Source organism: Heloderma suspectum, chromosome 2 (assembly GCF_057233095.1).
Source record: "Heloderma suspectum isolate Gila_16-S chromosome 2, 16-S_ref, whole genome shotgun sequence".
NCBI classification, from domain to species: Eukaryota; Metazoa; Chordata; class Lepidosauria; order Squamata; family Helodermatidae; genus Heloderma; species Heloderma suspectum.
Window position 1 is genome coordinate 49,096,450 of NC_139459.1, and position 23,583 is coordinate 49,120,032.

The 23,583-nt window shown below is 43.9% G+C and overlaps 1 protein-coding gene across 5 annotated transcripts in view; it reads left to right on the plus strand.

Moving 5' to 3' along the window:
• Window positions 1-23,583, plus strand: part of FAM169A (family with sequence similarity 169 member A) — a 54,603-nt gene that overhangs the window by 18,026 nt on the left and 12,994 nt on the right. For 4 of the 5 annotated variants that reach the window (XM_084833469.1, XM_084833467.1, XM_084833468.1 and 1 more), the window contains exons 2-7: window positions 10,779-10,916; window positions 11,810-11,909; window positions 14,199-14,284; window positions 15,043-15,214; window positions 20,993-21,172; window positions 21,896-22,024. In XM_084833469.1, coding sequence (XP_084689595.1) covers window positions 10,782-10,916; window positions 11,810-11,909; window positions 14,199-14,284; window positions 15,043-15,214; window positions 20,993-21,172; window positions 21,896-22,024 — 802 coding nt within the window. In that variant the 5' untranslated portion in view covers window positions 10,779-10,781. Of the gene's footprint in view, window positions 1-9,930; window positions 10,136-10,778; window positions 10,917-11,809; window positions 11,910-14,198; window positions 14,285-15,042; window positions 15,215-20,992; window positions 21,173-21,895; window positions 22,025-23,583 lie in introns of all 5 variants that reach the window. The other variant, XM_084833471.1, reaches the window with a different exon arrangement.

Genomic DNA, 23,583 nt, shown 5'->3' on the forward strand with positions numbered 1-23,583 from the left:
ATTTTCTTATTCAAATTATTAGTCGCTCTATAACAAATTGTTCTCTGGGTGACTGACATAAATACAGATGAAATACAAATGAAAATCCCATAAAACTCACATATATAAAATCAACATCAAAAGCAGCACGAAAAATCTTTTTAAAACCAACAGAAATTAACACATAACAGGCAGCAACCACTAAAAGATCTAAAAAGTTTCACAGAGCTAAAACCACTTTAAGATACAAACTGGGCATCAGTTCTGCTTTTGAGATTGTTAGGTATTTGCATGTACAGTTTGCAGCTGTTCTCTGGTCTTGCATGCTTTGAATGTCACCTGCAGTGTTTCTTTCCCAAGCCTTTAAAAGAGCTCAGTATTGCAAAGAGATGTGTAAGTGGTTTCATTAACTGTGAGTGGCCTACCTGCAGTGTGTACCATTTTAAACTACAGGGGCGCAATTTGGGGGTGGGTGGTTGCAGCATACTTGTTATTATCTTGGGATGTAAGTGACCTGGTTTAACCTAGAAATTGCTGGAGACAAGTGAAGTGATGAGTGCACTGCCACCCATGTGCTCATTGCTTCTAGTTTTAATTAACAACCCAGGAACTCCCTGTTCCTGGGTTGTTTTGTGAGATGCGAACACGGAAACTCTGGGTGGTTCATGGGTAAAACAATCCAGAGTAACTCAGCAACAAACCATGGGCAATCGTTGGATTAACTCTTGGTTGTTTAACCCATAAACTACCCAGAGTTTCCTCGTTCACGTGTCACAGGGTATGCCTGGATTCTTCATTGAAAGCAGTAACAATGAGCATCATGCACATTGCTTCACTTGTCCCTGGCAATTCCTGGATTAAACAACCCAGGAAATGCAGTGTGACATGTGAACCGGGTCAGAATTTAACCTTTTATTTGTGTTAGATTAACGAAAACAGTAGAAATATTTAGAAAATTACATTTAACTAGTGTTCTCCATAAAAGCCTGTCTTGTAAGGGTAGAAAAAATGTACCCAGTTTACAAATATTTATGTCCTTGATAGTACGTGTGGTGTGTGTATATGTATATAATGCACTCTCTTTCTCTTTATATGTTTTGTTACTTGATGTGTAGTCTGTGGATGAGATCACATGCTTGGGTTATTGACTCTGTGCTTATTTCTAGTTCTTGTTTTGTTCTTGTGGCACATTACAATAGTCTGTGTTATGGTAGATGGATAGCTAAGGTCTCATATTTTTTGTGGAGTCCTCCCTTTTTCTTGAGTTAGAATCCCCCCCCCCCCGCGCTAAACTTATGTAGTCTTTAAGGGAGCATACATGTAGAGGTCCTGACCCTAGAAGAGTCCCACTGTTCTGCCTCTACCCCATATCCTTTTCTGGCCCTGTTCCTGGTACCACCTGCTTCCATGGTATTCAAAGCATTTAAACTATTCTGAAAACCTAAAGGGCTGTGTGCATTCATTAGAACATTAGGGGTGGTTACTGCTTGGTTTTTGTTTATCGCATGAACCGTTTGTCTAGAATGGGACACAACCTAGGGAAAGTTTTACTCCCCTTAAAATCATACTTGATTTTTTGTGGGAGTATATCCATTAAGTTAAGCATTTGGATTCCAGGTACTCCAAATAATGTTATCAGTTTTACAATTGACAGGTATTCTTGAGCATGATGTCATGGCATTAAGCACTGTTTTGAGTGACAGTATATCTTTCTTTCTAGAATAAGTGTGACTTGTAAATTTAATCTGTTGGTTGCAACACTGAAAATGCTCAAAGCAGCCAGTTTAAAATTAGTTAATTTTAGTATTAAAATATTTAGCAGGATGCTCAACTGCTACATTGGGGAAATGAGCTGACAAAGCTTAATAGTAGCTAATGACTGTGTCCTTATTAATCTTTGTAAGCTGTTCTGGAAGTCTTTTTTTTTTTTTGGCTGAAGACTAGGGTAAAAATACTGTAAAGAAATAAATAGTGCCATTTTTCATTCTTATTACAAATGAGATGAATCTTAGATACAGCAGCCAGATTCAGTTGGCCAGTAGCCTTTGATTAGACTTTGACTTGGCAGAAAGTCACTGTTCTGCTTGCACAGTAAAAGTTGTCAATGTTTGTTTTGACCCATGTGTTTTCTGCTTGCAGTCCTTATGGCAGTGGAGGCTGGTGACTCTGATGTCAGTGGGGTGGTGCGTTCACTCTGGTTTTCAGTTAAAATCAGTCAGAACTCTAAAGGAGCTATCCAAGGTGGGAAGCACACACTACATATTGTGAACTCCCATGGTAATAGAAGGAAGTTTGAAAATGTGATGGCAGATAATGCGAAAAGATCATAAACAAAGAAGCTAATAAGATATTGTACTCCATTAGTTTTCAGCTCATTTTGTGGGTGTTCGTCTATTTATGGTGCAATCTACTATGCATGTCTACTCAGAAGCAAGTCCTACTGAGTTCAGTGACACTCCAAGGAAAGCGTGTATAGGATTGCAGCCTTAATGATGTTTTTCAGGACCAGCTTGGGTAGAACATTTCCAACTTGTGGGAATTTACACAAGAATAGGAATGTTGCATTTACATGTTCCTCGGCTAGTGTTTGGCATTGATGACATTAGATGAGATGTTGAGAGATCCATAGATCTTCCCGTAGTTGTTTTAAAAGTAAAAAGCAGTCTGGGGGCCCCCTTCCGATTCACACCATTTTCTGAGTGTAAACTATTTCCAAGTTGTCCAAGCTATTTGCTCTGTAGGGAAAAGCATACAGGTATGTTTTTGGTAATCTCTCAGTGACGGTAAGGTACTTTATATAGGGCTGCCATTGGAGACCATTTAGAATCTTCAGCTGGCCCGAATTTGGAAGGGGAGGGGGAGTCTAGGTTGAGCAAATGGTGCGTAGGGAAAGGGTTAGCTCTTTCCTCCAGTGTTACAGTCCTGATTCAATCTCCTCTCCCCCTCCCGCCATGGCTGCTTTTAACTTCTTTAAAAAATGTGGGAGGTCAGATCCGCTTAATCTAGTTTGGCCCTGAAATATGCCATTTAGCTGGTTCATGATCTATTCGTGCTTGGTGGTTGATGTTGAAGAAATAACTGATCCTTGTATTATTAGTTTTCCTTTTGTAATTCAACATAGTCTATCTTTGTAGTGTTATACATCAAGAGATGTCTTTTTATTTTTCAGATGAATGCTAAAAACAAAACAAAACAAATCATTTTCTAGGCTACAAACATAAAGCCTTTATGAGTGCTATGAGCATGCCAAGACTGTGCTATTTCTCAGGAATCAAAAGTGGTCCTGCTCTTGTCATTTGAAGACATAGTGCCTTGATACAATTTAAAATAAGACGATGAAGAGGATGAGCAGTGGCTAGTCGGTAATTTCACTTTGTATTCAGATTGAAAGTTACGATTTGTGTCTCTTGCTTATCCAGAACAGCATAAGCTGCTTTGGAGTGATTATAAATAATGTGGTGGTTGCATTAATCTGAGTTGCCTGATGGATGTTGACAACTTATTTTTAATCAGGCAAATGAGACTGGCAAATGATGACCAGTATACTGATAACCTACTTCTATTCCTCTTTTTCCATCTGAGTCAGGTGAACAGGTGTTTGTCCCTGAAAGACAACCTAAAGACATGGTGGAGATGCTCCTGGTAGTGACTTGGGAAGTGTGGGTATGTCTGTCCTGGATGGGATTGCATTCCTTCTAAAGCAACATGTGTGTTGAATATGATGGGTTGTGCCCAGTGTTAGTTCTAAGAGTAGACCCATTGAAATGAATGGGAATTAAGTTAGACTAACATTAGAGACAACCCATTGAATACAATCCAATATATTAGTCATGATTTTAAAGATTTGACCAATTTGCTACAGAATGGTAGAGTTGGAAGGTTCTTGGAGATTGTAGGCCAACTCGTTGTTTAGTGCAGGCCCTGTAATGCAAGGTGCAGTTACAGCATCCCTATGGCAAGCTTCCATTTTTAAAAAGGCAACAACTCCTTTTGGGGGAATCATGTAGTCTGTTCTATTCCTTGCATGGATCCTTTGCCTAGGCAAGAAATGCCTCTTTCAGTGGCCCAGTTTTTATGGCAAGAGGGTGGTTAATAAGCTACAGTGGCTTGTTAACCACCCCTGTGCATGCTGGCTTGTTTCCCTAATTGTCCTTGCTGGATGCGGGTTGTTACGATGTCTGAACCTGCCAAATTGGCAACCCGGTGCCTGCAGGCCAGGTGGGCTTCAATAAGCCACGGTGAGCTGTGGTGCTGGGCGAACGAGGTCTCCATCTCCGCTGTTCCTTGTGCTTATTAGTGCCTGTTAAATGTCCTGAATTGCTCTGGGGAATTCTTAAGATCCTGGTCAATCTATCTTTTCTATCACTTCTTGGAATCTCTGCTTCAGGTGCTAAATAGTTTTGTCACCAGGTCAGAACTGTACATATCCACCTCAGCCTTCATTACAGGAAGAATGTGAACATCTCAGTAGCGTAAGCTTTGCTGATGGCTTTACACCCACCATTCTTTTTATACAGTATTGACTGGGCTCTGTCACCATGGGAGTGAGCACCCATTACCAGTTTTTAATTTTTTTTTATTAAAGGGTGGGACTTGAATATGTGTGCGGTGTGTGTGTGTGGAATTCAGCTCTAGATCTAGTTTGGAATTCCTTTCTGGAATTAGCTTCAAGGGGGTAAACTCCTTTGTAGTCTGGCTAACGTGTTCTTGGAGGTTGCTTGTGTTTCAGCATTGTGTGGTTGCTTAAAGCAGGGATGAGGAAGCCCCAGTCAGCAATCCCTTGCTCTCCCGCTCTCTCTGTATAGAAGACAAGCATCGAGCGATTACCCTTGAAATATTTGAAAGTGTCAAATCTCCTCTGACCTTAAACTTCCTTTTCTCTAGGGCTAGTGACTTTCAAAACCACCTTCAGAAAGCACTTTTGTTACCTTTTTGCACAATGGTAAGCCAGAATTTTGGAGAATCCTAGTTCTCTGTGAATGAGCAGAATGCTGGTTCATGCAACCCCTTTGCTTCTGCTGCACTCCTGCTACCAGTTGGAGTGGTAGCACGTTGTCCAAACTGGGCTTCTTGTGTCCCTTACAAGCTGGGATCACAAACCATGGTTTGTTCTTGGTCTGTGAATCCTGTTTTGGTTGACTTTCTGTTTCTGGTTAACCTAGCCCAGTGTATGACTCATTAGGTATAGTAGGTAATTAGCTCTGCTCCTGCGTCACCATTCTGCACATGGCTCCACCCTCCCAAGCTAGTATCTTGCGCCTGGCTTTGGTTGGTAGACCTCAGGCTTCCAGCACCTACTTTTGCTGGAACACTGAAGTCTGCCTAAGCCTCTTGTAGGGCACAGACTTAGTTTGGCTGCAGCCACAGTAAGGCCAAACAAGCCTGGCCAATACGTGAATTAAGGTCCTAGTCATGGTAACCATAATGTGTGAACTAGAGCTGTGTGCAAATGGCCCCTTGAAATTCACCACCTTACTTGTGGGCAGAGAAATTTGGGAGACAATTCACCAAATTTCTCCCAGGGAAGAAGAAATTCTCAACAGTTTCCTCCAGGCAGGGCTCCTCATTGGCAGGGCTTGTAGCCCAGCTTCTTTCTTTTTTGGTAAGGGGTTTAGGGTTTTTGTACTGCAACAGCATCAACTGTCTTGGCAGGCTGGCCCCCAGTTTGCACTGACTGCGGTGCAGGTGGGGGCAGTGTTGTGTCTAGCTCCTGGGATGAGGTGGAGCGAGTGGAGATGAGGTGGAGGTGGAGCTCTGCCAAAATCTGTCTTCCAATTTCCTGAAAGTTTTCTCCCACTGGAAGAGGCTTCCATTGTTCTGGCTCATTCAGGATGTTTTATAATGTGTTTTTGTGGTGTTTTTGAGCTTACCTAATCACAGCTAGCCTCCCAGGCTGCCTGCACGTCCTGATCCGAAAAAGCCTTATGGGAGGAGCTACCTCATGGAGACTTAAACTGGGCTTTAATTGAAGTGTAGGGAGCTGAGATGCTATAGGCTGCTGGAGAGATGATTGTGCAATGAAAAACAGGACATTTGCACTCATTCCTTGGCCAGCCCCTAGGTGAGGTAAGCCCAAGAAACCCAATCCCGGCCCATGAGAATTTCTCTGAAATTCCTTCACCGATGAATTTATTTTTGAAAGCAATTCCTCTTCTATCAAATCGAATGACAATGGTTGAAAAAAATGTGGGAGAAATTTTCAGCACAGCACTAGTGTGAACCTTGCATACACAGATGCCGCTGGGCGACACACTATTCAAAACACCATTCTTGTATGAATTACTGTTGGCCATATTTGTCCAATTCACACACTGTGTTTGAATTGCAAGTGTGTAACTCATTGTGGAGGGGGGAAATATATTGAAAACGGGAGAAAGGAAACTCCTCCATCATTCCTTTTTTTGTACAGTACTGAAATACCAAGGAAGGGGCCATAGCTCAGTTGGTAGAGCACCTGCTTTGCATGTAGAAGGCCCCAAGTTCAATCTTGGCATCTCCAGGCTGGGAAAAACTCCTGCTTGAAACCCTGGAGAGCGAGTGCCAGTCAGTGTCAACAATACTGTGCTGGAAGGCTCAATGGCCTGCTTAGTATAAGGTAGCTTACTGTGTTCCTACAGTGTTGATAATGGAAGTGATCGAAAATGTTTTAGGAATAAATAAATAATCTCATTGATTTTCCTTAGTGTGGTGCCTAGGTGTGTTTGCTGAACTGCATTCACAGTTCTTTAGATTTTGTGATGATTTCTATAAACACCGTATTTGGGTATAGAACCTTGATGACCCCCCCCCCCGGCAATATGCCTACTCAATTAAAACTTAAAGCTTTGATCCAATGTGAACTGAGTACTGTGGCCCGTTCAAGTTATGCATAATATTGAGCATGTTTGCATGCTTTTTTTTTTAAAAACTTTTACAGAATTTGTTTTGCAATTGTCTCTACTTTGCCTAATTGGAGGTTTGCCAGTCATGGGAGAGGAAAGGATATGTAAGTCTTCCAACCACTGAAAACCTTACTCAACTGCTTATTTGTCCTTTAAAATCAAACGCAAGTATATTCTTTTAGCAGTATGGGGTAGAAACTTGTCTCTCAAAGCTGAGATTACCAGGAGTCTGAATTCTGTGTTCCATTATCAAATTCTGCCCCACCAGCATCCTGATTATTTCTAGGTAAAGGCACAATCCTAAGTATGTTTAGACAGAAATTACGTCCTACAACTCCCAGCACTCCCCAGCCAGCCATAGTGGGGAATGCTGGGAGTTACAGAACTTAATTATGTCCAAACAAGCATAAGATTGCACCCTAAATCTCTTTAGCTCATTATTTTTATAAATAGGGTATAGCTCTACCATCAACCATAAAAAGGTAAAGGTGTCCCCAACCAGTCGTGTCCGACTCTAGGGTGTGGTGCTCATCTCCATTTCTAAGCCAAAGAGCCAGCACTGTCCGAAGACGCTTCCGTGGTCATGTGGCCGGCATGACTGAACACCAAGGTGCACGGAACGCTGTTACCTTTCCTGCCGAAGCGGTACCTATTTATCTACTTGCAATTTCTTGCTTTCGAACTGCTAGGTTGGCAGGAGCTGGGACTGAAGACAGGAGCTCACTCCGTCACGCGGCACTCGGGTCTCAAACTGCTGTCCTGCCGACCTTCCGGTCTGCAGTTCAGCGTCTTAACCACTAAGCCACTGCGGCCCTTACCATCAACCATACTGACATCAAAAATGTTGGAAGTGATTTGGGAAACCTGTTCTTATTTATCTTGTGCTGTGTTTGAATTCAGTGTAAGAGGGCACAACAATGGCATATTCTGGGGTCTCAAACTGCTGTCCTGCCGACCTTCCGGTCTGCAGTTCAGCGTCTTAACCACTAAGCCACTGCGGCCCTTACCATCAACCATACTGACATCAAAAATGTTGGAAGTGATTTGGGAAACCTGTTCTTATTTATCTTGTGCTGTGTTTGAATTCAGTGTAAGAGGGCACAACAATGGCATATTCTGTTACTAAAGGACGTGCTGTTTGTAGCATAGTGGCTTCACGTAGTCACAGAGAGGGTGGAAAGTTTGTAGCTATTACGGGGAAAGGAAAGCAGGCATGACTTCTGCGTCTTAGCACAAAGAATCTTTTAATGCTGTTATGTAAGCATGCATTTTGTGTCTTTTTTAATAGTGTGATAAAATGAAGAGTGCACGGTTGCTTCAGTGACATGTGCAGTACTCCTAATTAAAGGATTTTTTTTTTTTAATCTCTCTTCCTCCTCCCCCCCTTCCTTTTTTAATTTCTGTTTGGTGTGAATGGCCCTGACAACTTGGGTTGCTTAAGGCTACATCGCATTTGTCCAGTGAGCTGGAATATTCACTGGCCAATCAGGTGGTTATCTCATGAACAGAGCACAATCCGGAGTGCATGACAAGGATTTGACCTGTCAGTTTTACTGCATGTAATGTGCAGAGGCTTAAAGCAAGAGGAAGGAGAAAACAGACTCCTGGGCTTTGTAAGAGGAAGCTGTGCTGTCAGACTTCAACCCCGAGCCCTGAACACTGACACAGAATGTGCAAGGTGGTCACCAGCATAAACAGCTGCTTCTGCCTTGCTCAACTGTATTTCAGCTAATTCTTTTAAATATATTCCAGTTTTAAAGGCTTAATACATTGCTCAAGGCCGCCGTCAAGGGTTGGCATGGTTGGGCTCCTGATGAGGGCCCACATCCCAGCAGGGGTCGACTGACGAGAGTCCCTGGGACTTGCGCCACCTCTTCACCACTGCAGCCTTCCTCTTGCTCTGGTCCAGACAAACAGGGATAGTGAGAAGGAGAAGCAGGAGATGCCATTGCTAAGAAAGAGGATGAGAGGCAATAGCAGCAGGGGACAATGGCAATGAGAAAATAGGCTCACTGAGGGAGGGGACCCCATGGTGGGTGCCTTGTCCAAGGGTCCTCAAAACCCTGGAGCTGGCATTAATGTCGCTTCATGAGAAAGCTGAGAGATGACAAACTCATGCCTGTTTAGAACTGCCCAGGTCAATCCATACTAATATGAAGGAAACACCAGTGGCTTTTCAACCTGGTTTATGCTTCTGCGTTTTGAAGCCTGCAGTATTTTACATTTTTCTGGTTCCATGAAAGAAACAGCAGCTGAGGAAGAACTTTTGGTTGTGTTCCTGAAATGCAAATGGCTTACTTCTGGTTCATAATGTACCTGCAAATGAAGGGGGTTACTTACAACACTATTTTCTTCTACTTCCTGAATGCTTTAGTAATTGAGAATGAAGCCAGACTGCAGTTATGAGCTTGTTGCTGCATATTTTCTGCTTCAAGTCTACTTTATTCTAAAAATGCTAGGAATGATAACCTAGAGGTATTTTGTTGTGGCAGGTGCCTTGCATATTGTTGTGTAAGCATGTTGGAAGCTTCCACTCTTAACAGTTCTCTCCCCCCACTTGTTTAAAATACTTGATTTTATTTCTTGTATGTGTTTTAAGGAGCAATCCTATGGCCCCTAGACAGAGTCTGGGGGTCCATAGGATAATTCATATTCCGAGATCCAAGGTTGGAGACAGTGCTCTGACCATGGATTCAGGAATCTGCACTCTCCTCCCCTTTTCAGCCAGTGCAAAGAGAACCATACCGGCTGCCTCTCCGAGGTTGCAAAGGGGGCGTGCAGGTGGCAGGGAGGGGACTGGGGAAGCCAGGATACGACATATCCGAAGGCCTCCCGCGCCTCCTTCTCTCCCGCTTCAACGTGCTCCAGCTTGATGGGCGAAAAAGCCGTGTAGCCAAAATGCAGAATGGGAGGAGAGTGGAGGCAATGATTGCCTCAGCTGTTCCTCGTGGTCTGGATAGGATCCCTGTAAGCCTCAGAGTTTGGAGGCTTATAGGCATCGCCATAAGATTGCACCCTTAACTGTTTTGTATAAACTGATGTGTATTTCTTTCCATTTTCTCAACTGCAGTACTGCTTTAGTGGACTTTTAGCCTCGAATGATCTTAAAGTCTACATGATCTTATGGAAAGCTGCCTGGCTGGAAGACTGGGAACCATACCTTAGCTGCTCGAACCTCTTTGAAAGAAGGGCAGGGTATAAGCGTGATAAATAAAAAGCATAAAGCTGCTAATCATCCTCTGGAGCTTCATCTCATCACTACTTCCCAGTGCTGTGTAATACAAACAATTTCCTCCTTAATCCTTCCTTAATTGTCTTTATGGAAATAGGGCTGCATAGGGTCTGAATCGTCCATGGCAATTTCATTTGTCACTTTAATTAGTAGTGCCATCTATCACATATTCTGCCTCCAATTTGAGCAGGAAAAACCTAGCTGCGCGTTTCAAAGTTTCAGGTGCATCATTCTGTGTCAACTCCCAGTGTTCAGTAAAGAATATACTGATGTTGCCTGTTTAATTGTGACAGTGCTGATTTGAACTGTGTCATCTGTTCTGTGGAATCTGTACTATAAGGAAACTGTATACATGCGATGCTAACCCTAATGTCAGTTGGAAGAATAAAGTTCCCTACTTCAGTTTCCAACATGTAGCAATAGGCTTCCAGTAAGCCAGATATCACAACTGCCTTTTATTTACCGACTTGCAAAGAACTCTGTGGTGACAGAGTCCTGACTAGAGTGGCTGTGTGCACATGTGTGTGCAGGCATGCTTGTGTTTGCAGGACATGGGGAATTAAGACCTATCCACAAAACTCCCTTAAACTTGATACCCTGAAGTATGTGGGCCTTTTAAAATAAAACTTGGATTCTGGTGATGTAGTGTTCCTGCTGCATTAACCCTGTATGTGATCTATTTCAAGGGGATGGCCTTCCCTGTGGACCTGTTGGATAACTATAGTCATGAAGACCTGGAGAGTTCTGGAGAAGATTATCTGTCTGATCTTAGGTGTGGGAATCCAGAAAATCCAGAGTTCCTGTCTCTTGTCAATAATGTCAAAGTAAGACTCGAGAAATTTCCTGGTGCTTTGCTGCTTTTTCTGTGTCTCTGTGTGTGTTTTTCTGAGCATCAGCAGTTTGCCTTCTGTGAGATGGATGTTTTGTTGTGCTTTGTGGGGGCAAATACGTGATTTGGCATTTCAGTCTCAGACCCCACCACTGCCTTTTACTCAGTTTCCTGACCAAGTTACTTGCCTCTGAGCCTCATCAACTTGCTTTATATAAGATAGATGTTGGAATAGAAAACTGTGGGTTCAAAAGAGTGGTTTTGTGTTTTGCAGCTCAGCCCTCCCCTGATTTGTACTTGGGTTCTCAGGCAAGTTACTTTTCTTCTAGGCTCACCACTTTGCCTTCTGGGATATAGGTGTTTTGTGACTGGCCATGTCCATTATGGCAGATATTTTGTGAATGGGCAAGCCCCCATCACGGTCATTTTGTGAGAGCACCCACAAAACTCGCTTAAAATTCCAAAGGTGCCACCAACCTAAATGTATTGGGGATCCCTTGCCTGGGTCATAGGCACCATGATTTGGAGAACACTGAGGGCTCAGCTATTACCTCCTAGAAAAAAAAGACGACTGCACAGAAGAATAGTGCCCCCCCCCACTATCACTCACAGCTTCCAATTTTGTTGTGTCTCTCTTTTCCTAATGTCACATTTTAATAGCTAAACCTTCATTCCTACATTCCAGCCTTGAGTCCCTGGTAAACTGATACACAGCAAAACAAAGAGAGGCCCAACTTCTGTGTTGTGTGTGTGTGTTTACTTTTGAATGCTGCAGTTGTGCAAATGAGCCTATTTTCTCTTATATAGCATGTTTTAATGCATTAGTGTGCTAGCAATTTACAGCAAAAAACAACACTGACAGATGGCACTTTTTTCCCCCCCTCTCAGATTCCAGTTTGTTTATCAACCGTTGGCTTCATTCCCCTTTACGGTGGAGAGGAAAGACACAAAGTCCTTGCTTTGTTTGCACCAGAGGATTCACTCACAGGTTTCATTTAAATTTTAATCTCAGTATTGCAGTGTTCTGTTCTGAGTCATTCTTCTACCATGCCTATGTTGTTTTTTGTTCTTGCTCTGAAGATCTAATGTAATTGTGCTTTGAGAATCACAATTGCTGAAGATGCAACCGAAGCTAGGGCACCATAAGCAGTTGCTAGGAGAGTAGTTGGCTTCTTCCAACCCAAGTTGTAATGTTTGGTCCAGGGGTAAGGCCTGCAGGCGTATCTGTCCGTGTCACATGGCTGGCTTCGTGAGCTGCTCTGAATAACCTCATTTTCCATTCTGATGTGATTGTCTCATAGGACATCTCTGGTGGTCGGAGGGAATGTGCTTCCAAGCGCTTTCACAAATCTCTGCGAATAGGAGCAGTCTGCTGCTACTGAACGGGATCAAAGGGACAATGGCTTCATTTAGATGTAACATTGAGCCATGGTTGGTTATTACAAGCATGAGTCTTGGGCCCATGCAGGGCCGGCCCTATCACTAGGCAGAGTGAAGCAGCTGCTTCAGGCAGCAGATGTGTGTGTGTGTGTGTGTGTGCGCGCAGATCAGTGGCTAGGTGTTACAGGAGAGGCCTGTATGGGCCACGCAGCCTGTGCTGTGCCACATAAGCTAGCCTGTTGCCTTCAGGTGTAGTGAGGGATGCTGTTCTGTCACCAGTGTTGACGTTACATTCAACTGCCAGTCTGGTCAGCTTCTGCATGTGGATTTTGGGGCAGGGGTTGCATCTTGTCCTCTGCCTCAGGTGGCAAAATGTCTTGGGCCTACGTGTTCCTCCTCCTGTTCTGATCCTGGTTATTCTGAACCACAAGGTTCCATTTTACCCAAACCAGTGTTCACCAAGTTCAGACAAAACAGGAAACTTCAGTTTAGAACAAACCAGGAATAGAAGCTTTAAATCTCTTCCCCTCACACACAAAGAGAAAGGGAGAGTGTGTGAACTTCAGGCTTGTTCTGACTCATATTTGTAACAACAGACAGTGGTTCATTGCATCTGAACCAGGTCATTTATCAATGGTGCTGTGACTGCCAGCCAGTCTCCCCTCTCCTCAGATTGCCCCTCCTGCTGCTTGATGGACTGATAAACGTTGAGGGCTTCCCTTGACTTGGAGGCTGATCTGAGAGTAAGTAACCACCTTAGTTTTCCTCTGAGGTCTGCTTGTTTAGAGGCTGAGGAAGAAACCACTCTTTTTTGGGTCTCATTCTGTTCAGAGAAAACTGCCTCTTGCATACAGAGCCCATGAATGTTTCCAAAAAAAGATTCTTGCCCATATATACCTGCCTAGACTCTAAGATCATCTTCAGAGGCCCTCCGCATGCCCCTGCCAAATGAAATGAGGTGGGTGGCTTCTAAAGAGAGGGCCCTTTCCATTATGGCACCTTGGCTGTGGAATGCTCTCCCCAGAGAGGCTCACCTGGTTCCTGTGTTGTTGCCTTTTCAGCGCTAGGTGAAGATCTCTTTATTTTTCCAGGCATTTTAGTCCTTCATTTTTTGTTGTTTTTAAATCTGTTGTTATATTTTTAGATCTTTACACTGCAGCTGGTTTTTACTTTGGTTTTATACTGAAGTTTCGAACTTTATATTATGTTTTATCATGTTGTCGTATTGTTATGGTTTTAGCTTTTGTGAACCGCCAAGAGAGCTTCAGCTATTGGGCATTGTAGAAATGTAATAAATAAATAAGTAAATGAATGAATACATGGAAATAGTGTAGAAATTTCAGCTGCAGGGAACAACCCAGATCTGAGCTTCTTAAGAAGTGCTGACTGATTATGGAATGGTGACTGACGCACTGCTTCATAAGGATGAAACGTTTGTGGGTGAATAAATATTAGGTAATTTAATCCTGAATAAAAATGACACATGCAAGCCCTATCCGGGTGTTCAAAAATTGTATGCCTTAATACACAAGCAGGGAGTGGGGCTGCACCACATAGCCCCACCCCTGATGCTGCGCACATTATATAGCCCCCTCCCCAGGCATCTGTCCATACAGCATGGTAGCATGAAAGCTTCCAGATTCTGGATCACTGTATGCGTGTAGGCCCCTCTCCTGCAAACGTTTGTGCTGTACGCAGAGATGCCTGAGGGCCGATGTAATGCATGTAATATCAGGGGCGGGGCTATGCTTCATGACCCCACCCATGTGTTAAGGTGAACATAATCGGGTTATAATAGAAAAAAGGGTACACCCATGTAACAGGTAAGTTAACAAGACATTGTTATGGCAAAAAAAGCAATATGCCCTAACTTCATATTCCTCTTTTCTCCTTCAAGCTGTTGCCCTGTTCCTTGCTGATCGGTGGTGGATGATTGATGATATTGTGAGAACATCTGCTCCTTCTAGAGAAGGACTTCTCCGAGTAAGTAATGTTGTTGCTCCACTGAAATATACAAGTTTGGTAGCTGTTCTTGGACTCTACGGGTCCTCTAACTCAAAGAGAGCAAACGTATAGTGTATTCTCAGAGTAAAATTCAGATTTACTTGGAATAGATGTGTGTCTGCATGTCTGTGTGCCTGCAAGTGAAGTGTTTGCTTAATTTTGATTTCTGTTGGTGCTAACAGTATTTTGCATTTAAATTATGGAATCTAGCAAGATGTTGACTACTATAAGGATGTAAACACTACAAATATAAGATGGGTTCATCTAGAGAACCCTGGGAGCTGTAGTGTTGTGTGTGGTAGAGCTCGCTAGTAGAACTAGCAGTCCCAAACAAACAGCTCTTATCAGTCCTTGCAAAAAGTTACATGGAACCACTTCAAATCTGGTTCATAGTGTGGGTATGCCCTGTTAGGTTTTCATCCAATGCCTGTTTTTATAACGTATGTATGATGTTATTATTTTATTCAATAAAAGTTTTATATCGGGTCTCTCCAAAACTGTTCAAGCTGGCTTACAAAGTAACATAAACAAAAAGTGTTGACATAAGAACCAAAACCACAAAACTAAACACATTCCTAGAAGGGACTCTCAGTCTGCATCTTTCTGCTTCTGTTACCTTGGAAGTAGGAATGTGGGTTTTAGCAACCTCTATAAATACGTGGCCATTTTGGAACAAAATGTTTTCTTTCTTTCTTTAATAGCAGCGTTGGTCATAGTCTCCTGTGTGTCTTACATAGGTGAAGTCCATTGGGGAGAGAGTGGTTCTTTATGTGCTAAACAGAATAATTTATCGCAAGCAAGATATTGAGAAAAATGAGTTTCCGTTCCTGTGTCATGGTAGCCGTGATTATGCGAAGATTCTGTGGAAGAAAGGAGAAGCGGTTGGTTTTTATTCTGTTAAGCTTCCAGGTAAGATGGTCCTTCGAAACCAAAAAAAAAGTCATTTAATGGGAGAAACAAAGCGCAGAGAAACAAAGTCCACCATTTTTTAATATCGCTTGACTATGTCCACAGTTCTGCATAAAAATGCAGTTGATAATGCAGTTTTCCAGGACATAATGGTGAAACAGCTGTATGTACCTGACTGTTATCATTAAACTTGCTGAAGGTTGTACAGTATGAAGGGATGTGTGCATGTGTACTCACCTTGCATAGTCATAAAAACATAGGAAGCTGCCTTATACTGAGTCAGGGCAACACTGGTCCATCCCGAACAGTATTGTCTACACCAGGAATGCGGAACCTCTGGCCCATGGGCCTGATCTGGCCTGCAGAAGTTTCACATCTAGCCTACAGAGTCTTCTTGGGTTCCTTCAGGATGTGTGGCTTGGCCTTCAGGCTCCGCCCCCTGGGGAAATCCACCCCAGGACCTGGCTGGCATTGGGAGATGCTGGTGCTCTTCCTCGCGCCAGCCGAGTCTTCCTTTGTACTTCTCTTGCTGCCCCCGTAGGGATGATGAGAGGCGCATGAAGAAGGCACCTGACTCTGCCGGCACTGAGAACTGACCAAGAACTTTGTGCCTCTTTCAGCATGGAGAAAGGAAAAATGGGTGGGAAGGCCTAGTAGGGGTCAGTTTGACCCGGTTCTGCACTGACTGACAGTGGCTCTGCAGGGTTTCACATGGGAATATTTTTGTATCCTAGCTGAAGATTTTTATTTAAATTAATGACTTCGTTATGAGTATTTTTATACTGCCCATCAGTTGTATTTGTAGGGTGGTTTACCAAAAGAATAAAACAATTTAAATGTAAATACAAAAACTAAATAAGCTAAAAGCAAAAAAATAAATTAAAGCAACATAAAACAGTCAGCAATTGCATCTGAAAAGCGCGAGACAAGAAAAAAAAAGATCTCTCTGTGGTGCTAAACGGACAATAAATTAGGCACTGGGTGAACCAGGGAGGATATTCTGCAACGGGTGCCACCACTGAGGAGGCTCTTCTTTGGCAGCCACTTATTTCAGGTAACAGGCATACCAGCAGGAGACCCTCTATTGAAGATCTTTAATGGGAAAGCAGGTACTTATGGAGGCAGGTGGTCCTTCAGGTACCCTGGTCTTGAGCTGTGAAGGGCTTAAAAGAACTAGCACATTGAGTTAGGCCAAGAAACTGCCTGGGAGTCAGTACAGCTGGCATAACGCAGGCATAATACAAGCTGCTAAAAGGCACTCTGCTGCACAAGCAACTTGTACATCTAGCGACCACGAGAGATCAAGGAGCATCTCCAAGTTGCAAACCTGTTCCTTCAGCAGGAGGGCATCCTTGTCTAGCACAGAATGAACACCTTCCCTTGAGCAGATGAACCACCTACCCCTCTGTCCTATCTCAGTTAAGCTTCAGCTTCTTGGCCCTCATCCAGTCCGTTCCTGTGACCCTGCACTGATCTAGCATTACCTCTGCTTCAGCTGAATTTGATGAAAAGGAGAAATGGATTTGATTGTCATTTACATATTGATGATGCCTCACTCCAAACCTCTCAATGGCCACACAGCAGTTTTCATGTAGATCAGGGGTGCACAACCTTTTTGGCACTAGGGGCTGCCCCCCCCCCCCCGGCTGTACATATTCGTGCACACACTGCTATGCTGCATGTACTTTCTCTTTCCCCACTAGCAGGGTGGGGAACCTGTTTCTACTCATATGTGAACAGGACTGAATTGTCAGCATTTTCAGATAGCATCCCAGATACCAAGCTCAGGAGGAAACAGGGTAAATTTTTCAATGTCTGCTCAGAAGTAGGTAGGACTGAATGACTCAGTAAGTAGCATTTTTTAATTGCATGCCAAATACCAAGCCTCTTCATGGCCACCATGTCAAGGCTGTCTCAGCATGAATGTTGAGCTCCCCCAAGACTAGCATCCTGGAAGCCCTCAGAACCAAATCCATGACCATTGCTATCAGTTCAGACCGGGATATCACTGGGCAGCAGAGTGGGTGGTATACCAGCAGAAGGCTAACCAGTCCCAATTGTCTAACACAACATACAAACACTTCAAACTGGAACCCGACCAGACAGGAAGCCTGGAGAAGGAAGTGGAATTCTTCTAGATCACACCAGTGCCACCTCCCTGGCCCTCAAGCGTATGCTGAAGCTGAATTGAGCATCAAGGTAAACATAGCTGAGTGAGATGGATACCACCCAATTCATTCACCCAGGTTTTGTTGTAGAGGAGGTTGAAATGGATCTGAAGGGAGAGATGTCAGGGATTGACTCTGGGACCCTTTGCCTGCATAGCATTTGGTCTACCATTGACCTATGCTTCTTCTTATGGCTACCATCTTCTCCTTTGTCCTTGACTAGCTTCTCACCTTGACTAGCTTCTACCCTTTCGGGCATTGCATAGAGAGAGGGACACAACTCATCTGTGCTCCTTTTGCATGAGTTTATTGTTCCCTAATATGTTTGGGGACATACTGGGAGCATCTGTTGCAATCTTCACCTTATTTATGGTGTTCTTAACTACGAGGCCCATTTTCAGCGAAGTCCATTCTTTATTAAAGAGGTACTAACACCACTCTTTTATGTATGAAATTATGCATGTGGAGAAAGTGGGTGGGGAGAAGGGTTTTTCTCTCTTACAGTACAAGAAGTCGGGGCTATTTAATTAAAGTAGCGGTGGGAGATTCAGTGCAGATAAAATTATGTACTTCCTCATAGTGTATAGTTGATTTATGGAATGTGCTGCCACAAGATGTAGTGAGGGCCACCATCTTCAGCAGGTTTAAAAGGGGATTAGACAGATTCATGGAGGAGAAGGCTATTAGTGGCTGCTAGTTACGTTTGCTGTATATAAACTCCTGTACCAGAGGCAGAATGCCTGTCAATATCATAGGAGTCTCCCTTATACTGAGTCAGACCATTGGCCCATCTAGCCCAGTATTGTCAACACTGGCTGGCTGTGCCTCTCTAGGGTTTCAGGAAAGATTTTTCAGCCCTGCCTGGAGATGCCAGGGATTGAACCTGGGACCTTCTGCATGCAAAGCAGATCATAGAATCATAGAATAGTAGGGTTGGAAGGGGCCTACAAGGCCATCGAGTCCAACCCCCTGTTCAGTGCAGGAATCTAAGTGCATCCCTGACAGATGGCTGTCCAGCCTTGTCTTGAATGCCTCCAGTGTGGGAGAGCCCACCACCTCCCTAGGTCATTGGTTCCATTGTCGTATTGCTCTAACAGTCAGGACATTCTTCCTGATGTTCAGCCGGAATCTGGCTTCCTGTAACTTGAGCCCATGATTCCGTGTCCTGCACTCTGGGATGATCGAGAAGAGATGCTGGCCTTCCTCTCTGTGACAACCTTTCAAGGACTTGAAGAGCGCTATCATATCTCCCCTCAGTCTTCTCTTCTCAAGGCTAAACATGTCCAGTTCTTTCAGTCCTCATAGAGCTTTGTTTCCAGTCCCCTGATCATCTTTGTTGCCCTCCTGTGAATCCTCTCCAGCTTGTCTGCATCCTTCTTAAAGTGTGGCACCCCGAACTGGACACAGTACTCAAGATGAGGAGTTACCAGTGCTGAGTAGAGGGGAACTAGTACTTCCCAGGATTTGGAAGCTATGCTTCTATGAATGCAGCCCAGAATAGTATTTGCCTTTTTTGCAGCCACATCACATTGTTGGCTCCTATTCAGCTTGAGATCGACAACAATTCCAAGATCCTTCTCGCTTGTAGTATTGTTTAGCCAGGTATTCCCCATCTTGTCACTGTGCATTTGGTTTCTTTTTCCTAGGTGCAGAACTTGGCATTTATCCCTATTAAATGTCCTTCTGTTGTTTTCTGCCCAGCGCTCCAGTCTATCCAGATCACTTTGAATTTTGTTTCTGCCTTCCAGGGTATTCACTACCCTGCCCAATTTTGTGTCATCTGCAAATTTGATCAGCATTCCCTGCATTTCCTCCTCCAAGTCATTAATAAAAATGTGGAAGAGCACTGGGCCCAGGACTGAGTCCTGTGGTACCCCGCTCATTACCAGTCCCCAGTTTGAGAAGGTCCCATTGATAAGCACTCTTTGAGTCCGATTCTGTAGCCAACTGTGGATGCACCGGATCGTTGTTTCATCGAGCCCACTTCGAGCTAGTTTCCTCATCAGGATATCATGGGGCACTTTGCCAAAAGCTTTGCTGAAGTTGATGTATGTGACGTCTAATGGTGAGCTAGGGCCCTTTCCATTACTGGGAATATGAGCAGGGGTGGAGGTGCTGTAGTGCTTGTGTCCTGTTTGTGGGCTTCACATTGGGCCATGTCACTGGCTCTTGTGGGAACAGAATGCTGGACAAGATAGGCCTTTGGCCTGATCCAACAGGGTTGTTCTTACTTTCACTGACATATATGGTTGGGCATATTGCTTTCAACTTGTTGGTTGAAAGGGCAGGTTGATATGCCTCTCTGCAAGTAAACATATTGGTGGTAGATGTGACAGATTGCCATTGCAGTTGATCCTGTGCCACTCACGTGTACTGCAAAAGAACAAATGGGGGACAAAAACTTCAAAATTATTAATATCCAAGAGGGTTGGTGCAGACGTACTCTTTCTTTCTCTTTTCCTTCATAAATAGAGAGCGAAATCCCCTATTGTTCAGTTTAAAAAGTAATCGTTTCTTAAATGTATAATGGATGTATGCAAAACTATATTCATCGTAGTTGCTCTCTCTCTCTGGACTTAATGGATTAATTTCTCAGGACATTGGTTGCCAAGTGCAACAAATTATATGGCCTTGACAACCGTTAGAAACTTGATATTTCGCCAGATGGGCCTCTGGTCTGCTCTGACTTGCCAAATCTTCTGAGAAGGCAATAAACAGATGGCAGGGGGGCGTTTTGTGGTCCCTTTTGATACTTTGGCCTTTATGAATGGAGACAAATTTCAAAGCATATGCCATCTTTCTGACTGGTTACAGGGATTCTTTTCTCTTTTTTTTTTAAATTGTGCTCCTACATTGGTAGGGAAGTGATAAATAGTTTATAGTTTCTTATAAAACTTTCCCAAGTAAACTAACAACCCAAAGCATGTCCTCTTGCCATCATCATGGAAGTGGTTGAGGTTAAGGCTCAGCAGTCAGTAATTTTGGATACCATTTCTCTATAGTTTTCTACCCCTTCTTGCATCCCAGGTTTGCCATCTGAGATGAAGCTCTCAGGCTGGCATTACCCGAACCCAGAGTATTTGTGGAAAAGGGAAAAAGTTGACTCTTGGCAGTGTTAAGGCAGGACTAAAAGAGCAATAATTTAGATACAACTTGAAGCTGGAGGGCAAAGCAGTGAGTCAACTAAAGCCCGGGCAACAGTGAAGTTGTTAAAGAAGAAAAAATTGTTGAACATTTTTGGTATGTTAAACCAAAAATACAAGTTGCCGATTCTTTTTGAGTCATCCAGATGATAGGAACATAGGAAGCTACCTTATACGGAGTCAGACCGTTGGTCCATCCAGCCCAGTATTGTCGACACTGACTGGCAGCATCTCCCAAGGGTTTTGGCAAGATTCCTTACTAGCCCTACCTGGAGAAGTCAGGGATTGAACTGGGGCCTTCTGCATGCAAAGGATGTGCTCTGTGTATGCGTAATTTAAAGATGTTATAGAATGCTGCTGAAAAATGTAAAGGGCATTGTCTAGCTTCTTTTAGGAAACACTTCAGGTGCGCCCAAGAGGAGGAACCCATCCAGAAGTGCTAATCAGAGCTGCTGTTATGATTGCAGGAAGCATATGTAGTGCCTTTCTTACCCAAAGCTACCAGCTTCCAGTCCTGGACACAATGTTTGTGAGGAAGAAACATCGGGGAAAAGACACAGGGCTACTGATGCTGGAAGATTTTGTGGATTCTTTCACGGAAGACACACTTGGCCTGCGGTTCCCACTCACATCCTTTATGCATGCTGGTAAGCCCTTCAAACACAAGTGCAACTTATGTATATATTTTACAACTTCGCTTTATTTTTTAGTGATGACCCATAAAAGAAGGGTGCATATGTATGTTCCTGCATGCACACATGCATATGTAATGTATAAACATGTGCGCTTGTGCACACACATGAACATTGTCTGTGACAGTAGCGGGAGACCCAGATTCTAGACCCCACTGTGCCATGAAGCTCACTGGGTGAATTTGGGCCAGTCACGGGCTCTCAGCCCAACCTACCTTGCAACGTTGCTGTGAGGATAAAAAGTGGAGAGGAGGAGGACCATGTAAGTTGCCTTGGGTTAGTTGCAAGAGGAAAAAGGGCAGGATACATATGAAGCAATTACTTAATTTAATAAATTCGACCTTCCAGTTTTCTAGACTCTAAATCTAGAGAATGCAATATTAGAGGAAACACCAAAAGTACATTAGGACACAATCCTATGCATGTTTAGACAGGAAAACCCCCTACAACTCCCACATTCCCCAACCAGCCATGCTGGCTGGGGAATGCTGGGAAGTGTAGTCCTTTTTTCTGTTTAAATATGCATAGGATTATGGAAGAAAACAAGATGTAGCCATCTCTTGGGCAATGCTCCCTGAAAGGCAACTTTTAAAATAAAGGGCAGGTGGGGAAAATAGGTTTGCCAGAATTCTGTCTTATGCATGGGCTGAACCTGTTGTGTTTTATATTTTTCCCCAGCTTGCCAGAAGTACTTTGAAAGGTACCCGGGGGATCATGACCTTCTGTGGGAAGTTGAAGGAATAGGTCATTTGCACCAGCGAACACCTGTAGCTAGTATATTGCAGAGAGAGAGTTTAAAATGCAAAGGTATGATGGCTGTGGGGCTTGATGAAGGGCAGGCGCGGGCAGAAGGTAGATCAGGATCTAGTGGTAGATCTCCAAGTAATTTGCAAGTTAGTCAGCAAGGGTTTCTGACTCTTAGGGCACTGTCCTATGCATATTTAGACAGAAAAAAGTCCTACAACTCCCAGCGTTCCCCAGCCAGCATGTTTTCTGTCTACACTTGCATAGGATTGTGCTCTTAATGGTTTAAGAATAGGAATGATGACAAAAAGTTTCATGAAGAAATCTTAGGGAAAAACATGAGTAGATTTGTGTGTGAGCTCCAGTTCTGGTGCTCAAAATTAGTTCCTGGGCTGAGCATATGCACAGAGGCACTCTTGTTCCCCAGTTCTGTGTCCGCCTTCTGAGCCACTGTTTTGCACCTGGCTCCATTTGGTGGACCTCGGCGGTTCTAGTGAAAAACAAAGTGGATTCCACAAGCCTGCACACCCCTCATGTTTATTTTATTTATTTATTAAATTTCTTAATTGCCCATCTGGCCAGTCATCCGGCCACTCTGGGTGATGTACAATAATACAAACCGTTTAAAAACAATAAAATTACACGTTAAAACATCATTTTCTAAAATTTCCCTAGTCCACCCCAAATGCCTGCCTGAACAACCACGTTTTTAATGCATGGCGGAAGCTCATTAAAGAGGGGGCATGGTGGAATTTCCTAGGGAGGGAGTTCCACAGAGTGGGGGCCACCACAGAAAAGGCCCTCTCCCTCATCCTCACCAGCCTAGCTGTCCTGGCTGATGGGACAGGGGGAAGGCCATCTGAGGCTGATCTTGTTGAGTGGGCTGTCTGATATTGCTGGAGGCGCTCCTTAAGATAGGCTGGGCTGGAACCATATACGGTTTTAAAGGTCAAAACCAACACCTTGAATTTGGCCCGGAAAACAACTGATAACTAGTGCAACTCCTTCAGCACTGGAGTGATGTGATCACGCTGGCAGCTGCCTTTAATCAGGTGAACCGCCGCATTCTGTACCAGCTGCAGCTTCCGAACCATCTTCAAGGGTAACCCCACGTAGAGCGCATTACAGTAGTCTAAACGAGAGGAGACCAGGGCATGTACTACTGATGGGAGCAGATGGTTGGGAAGGTAGGGGCACAGCCACTGTATCAGATGGAGTTGGTGCAGCGCTGTCCGGCTCACAGCTGACACCTGAGCCTCCATGGACAACTGGGAGTCTAAAATGACCCCAGGCTGCGGACCTGGTCTTTCAAGGGTAGCTGTACCCCATTCAACACCAGGTTGACATCTCCCACCAAAAGTACCCCGGTCTTGTCAGGGTTCAGCTTCAGGGTTTAGCCACTCACCGTCTCCAGACATTTGGACAGCCAACCTTGGAGACGATTTAAATGAGAGGTATAACTGTGTGTCATCTGCATATTGATGACACTGCACCTCAAACCTGCTAATGATAGCCCCCAGCGGCTTCACATAGATGTTAAATAGCATTGGGCAGAGGGTGGAACCCTGTGGCACCCCACAAGTGAGCGGCCACGGGTCCAAAACTCCTCTCCCAGTGGTACT